The sequence below is a fragment of the Colletotrichum aenigma genome, assembly GCF_013390185.1.
Source record: "Colletotrichum aenigma strain Cg56 chromosome Unknown KSG_Cg56_contig76, whole genome shotgun sequence".
NCBI lineage: Eukaryota > Fungi > Ascomycota > Sordariomycetes > Glomerellales > Glomerellaceae > Colletotrichum > Colletotrichum aenigma.
In genome coordinates, this window is record NW_023500982.1 from 4,490 (window position 1) to 8,783 (window position 4,294).

Genomic DNA, 4,294 nt, shown 5'->3' on the forward strand with positions numbered 1-4,294 from the left:
ACGCCTTCCACCTCTATAAGTCGTTAGCACCTTGTGTCTTTGCGATGTGTCGCCAGGCGAGGGAACTTGGACGAGGTGGCTTGGCGCCGGGGGGAGGAGGGGGGGGGGGGGGGGGGGGGAGGGGGCGGACTCTGTGAAGCTCGTCGAGGTTCCCCGTTCGGGCAGGGGTGGTCGGAGAGAAGAGAAGACACGGGCGGCGCATATGTTTCTAGCCAATAGTTGTATACAGTTACTCGGGTGTGCCTCGATGCCAAGCAAGGACCCGACCCTATACAGATGTTCCCCCTGCCTATCGGACAACCCGAGATGTGGGACAAAAATGTTTCCATTACCCACAGCATACTGTCTTGCTTTCGGTTTTTATATATTCCTCTTTTTTTTTGTTTCCCCCCCAGTCTCGGACGAACCGCCAGCGGTGTCCGGTCTATCAGGGTGATGCATACCGTACCTCAATAGCTCTACAACAGCTTCTCAAGAAATGCAAGGCTGCCGCCAAGGGCTATCGCTGTGGTTGTGGACGTTTGTTATGTCGCTGCTGCGTTCGCTTTCGCCCACCCACGTCCGCCGGCCCGCGCAAAACCGTTCGTGTGCTTGCACTCTATTATTTGTTAGTCATTTCGGCAGTGGCCGACGTTTAATGCATTCCCCTGCGTTATACGGCGGCGTTGCCGCTGGCGGTGCAGCCCTGTTCTGCGGCGGCTCGCGTCTATCGAAGGACGGCACATGCTTGGAAACCCCCGGTCTTTCCATGCCAGGCCCGAATCGATGGGAGCTTGTGATCTCTGTGTTGAAGCCCTCCCAAGTATAAGTATAAGAAGCAGCTATGCCCATTGACCCAGCCGAGACAGTCCAACTACCCTGGTTACTAACCTACAGTTCTACTACATCTTCCGTTGGAAAGCCCTTATGATGATCACTCCGAGCATCGTCACTGTCTTGTGGGCTACTGCCCTTATTGGGGGCGTCGCCTCCGTACCCTTAGAGCCTCGCCAAGGAGGCTGCTGTGCGTCGACTTCGGGAGGGAAATCGGCGTCGACGCCGGGGGGGAATTCGGCATCAACGTCGCAGGCAGGTCGCGTCACAATCGGCTACAGGACTGTTCATCCAGTAAGAGCCCCCCCCTCCCCCCCCCCCTTTTTCTTTTTTTTTCTCTCTGCCTTTTTTGTTTTTCTTTTCTCTTTCCGCCTGTTTTTTTCTTCCTTTTTTTTTTCTCCTTTTCTCCCCCATCCCGCACCAGGAAGATTGGCGCCAGTATGATACCGCAGACTTACGAAGAAATTAGGACCAAGCAAGGGCGTACAACAGGGAGCATAGACTTGTGTATAACCCCGGGTTAACACGTGGAGCTGCGCAAATCGGAAAGGGCGTTTACCTCACATCTGGTCCCGGGCAGTGGGTTGGGAACCCCGGTGATTGGTACGTACATGTCACACCACCACTAGACTACTTAACCTTAACCGCCATTCTCCGTTCAGGCATTGTCATGTAACCGCTAATAAGAAGGCCGTCGAGAACGTTCTTAAAGCCTGGATCCCGGAAAACACCTGGTGGAATATCAATAAGCAGTATGAGTGGGCGGCCAAGCAAACCGTTAACAAGGTGAAGGTTGACGACGAGGCGTTTCATCGCGCCCTTCGAATGTCAAAGATTGACAAAACCAACGATCCCGGGGTCAAATTTGCGAAGGGGGCTAAGCAGTTGCTCATCCCGTCAGACCTCGTCAACGACAGGGACCTAGATATCCAGGTCGATTGCAAAAAGGAATGGAAGCGGCTCCCCGATAACGTGGTCGTCGACTACAGAAGCTGGAAGAAAAATGTTATCGGAAAACCACAGTAAGAGGAGTAGTATGGGGATCTGCGCTACCGCCTCAGGGCCTTCCTTCAGGCTCTCGGGCGCCGTCATTTTGTTGATCTCATGTTTTGTGTGTTTGGGCGCAAAATATTCATTGGTTCCATAGAACGTACCTATAGAAGGAAAAGAGTTTGGTTTGATCATATAATTGTGAGACATTCGATCGAGTGAAAGGTGAAGAAATCACAGAAGTAGAAGCTAGCTGAGATCGACATTGCTGTTGTAAGCTCCATGGCTCCTTCTGACCTGCCAGAGGCTAGCCAGGCCTTATGAAACGGGGAGGGCCTAAGGACCGTAAGTTATGATTATATTTCCCTTCTTCAAGGTAAGGTATTCAGTACATGGCATGAGCGGGTCGAGAACGTACATCTGTGGTATAGAGTGGAAGCTGTGGTGATGATCGACCCGTTATCATCATCATCCCTGGCCGTAGGCTTTCTAGCTATAGACCTATGGGGACTACCTGCGGTAGCTATTACGTCGCATAGTCTGTAGTGGAGGGCCTAAGGTAGTTACATCACAGGGCGGCTGATGACATGAAGTATCTATGATTGCTACGGATCCCTGGATAGTGCACCGACAGCACCGTAGCGGCCGACCCTGACACGTACACAAGCGACGGGAGACGGTCCTGGAATGAAATATACTGTTAGTCGCCATGCTGGGTCCAGTAGACAAGCGTGGTGATAGCCTCAGGAGGGGTAACCTGGAATACAACTAAACAAATAAGGGAGTAAGGTCTATGAAACAATTGGGTGTAATGATTTAGCATCACATGCTCCATAATTAGTTCCTCTACTGATACCTTCTTAAGGCTGGTTCGTCTATCTTTTTATATTCCTTCTCCGCTGTCGCGGGTTCTGATAGCTAGTCTCATGTGGCAGTTCCCGCCTTCTGTGCTAATCCCATCCCTCATGGCTTTGCCCCTCCCCCGCTCCGGCTCCATGATACGCCACTAACGCTCTACGCTTATTCCATCCGCAAAATCAATACACTGTGAGTAATCGATTTGCCTTGTGGTTTCCTCCTGTTTCTTCTCTTTATAGAGGTCTTTGGCTTCTCTGTCTCTTTAATGGCCTAGATACCTCTGCTTGGCTTCAATGCAGGAGTACTTCTTCGCCTGGTGTGCGCTGCTGGAAACGCTGAGGCCGGTCATCTGGAGGTGGTGGGCAACTGACACACCTTCTGAAGGGCTGACGCATCGTTCACAGCCCAACACCAATCTACAGCAGCATGGTTTCCATGACAAGAAGAAATCAACCTTTTCATTACCTTTATTCTTTTCCTTATCCTACTTCTTTTTCCACTTCTTTCATTTCTTTCTCCCCGCTCTGTTATTATCCTCAGTCTTTAACCACATCACACTCTGAATTCCAACCTTATGAAAATTATATTCACGTTATTCGCCTCTGAATCCCTCCAAATGATTGAGGTATTATTAGACATCTCTCTTCTGTTGGCCGAAATACTTGATTACAGCGCGCCTGCGCTCACCAGACCACTGCCTCAATCCATGCGTCAAGGCATATATATTGCCCTTACCACACTAAAGACCATTTTATCACACGCTGGTAGCAATAGAGTCTTCAAATCACCTTGCCCTTAGATGAGACCGTCTGGGCAACAGCTGTTCTGCCCACCAAGGCATGCGCAGTCAACTGTGTACTCCCCTCCCATCCACCTTGCCGCCGAGATCTCCCGTTGAAGGCAACTACAGGCCCAATCTGTCCCCGCTGTCCTAGTAGTGGAAGCCTTGACCGTTACAGTAAGGGATAGGGTAGACGGTGCTGTTGCAAAGCCGTATGACGCCTTTAACGAAATCGAGATTGCCGAAGCTTTGGTCAGTGTAGGTGTCGGAAGTGAACGGCGTGCTGGTCGGGCGATGGCTGCAGCCGGTGAGCAGACGCCCGGTGACCCGACGGACGAGCGGCTGTGACACGACGAGGCCATGCTGGCCTTCCGGGACGGTGAAGCTGAGAGTCTGACTATCGGAAGTCGTCCAACGCTGGGCGTAATTAACCGATAGAGACATGCTTAGGGCCACTTTTGCGAAGGCAACGTTAGCGGTCGAGCCAACAATAACTGAATTCCCAACGGAGTAGCCTTTAGCCACGGAAACAGTAGCAGTGCCTCCATGGGAGCTCAATATGGGCGAGATAGCGACATCCCAGTTAAGAAACTCCTCGTCAGACTCGACCTGGACCTCCGTGCTCCCTCTACAGTCACGACGGGTGAGGCCGCCCCCCTCAGTGACCCGCACGTTCATCTGGACGGTTTCGGGCGCAACACGCGCTAGTAGAGCGTCATACTCTGCTGTCTTGAGGATTCTGTGGGAACCGTCCTCGTTCACAGCGACGACGTCGTCGAAACTCAGAGGGTAAGGGGCTGGCTGGGAGACATCAACAGCTACAGCAACATTGAGTAGGTTGAATGTAGTGAT

General features: G+C 51.9%; 2 protein-coding genes across 2 annotated transcripts; one reads left to right on the top strand and one right to left on the bottom strand.

The window, feature by feature from the left end:
- Positions 1-909: 909 nt before the first annotated feature.
- Positions 910-1,839, top strand: CGCA056_v015207 (uncharacterized protein; the record flags this gene model as incomplete). The annotated part of the gene is made up of 3 exons (XM_037330447.1): positions 910-1,107; positions 1,283-1,416; positions 1,476-1,839. 3 exons carry the CDS (start codon positions 910-912, stop codon positions 1,837-1,839), a joined length of 696 nt encoding a protein of 231 aa, XP_037171163.1.
- A 1,753-nt stretch (positions 1,840-3,592) lies between these two features.
- CGCA056_v015208 (uncharacterized protein) lies at positions 3,593-4,294 on the bottom strand (the record flags this gene model as incomplete). The annotated part of the gene is made up of 1 exon (XM_037330448.1): positions 3,593-4,294. A coding segment is annotated over one exon (702 nt), but the record flags the coding sequence as incomplete, so codon positions are not given.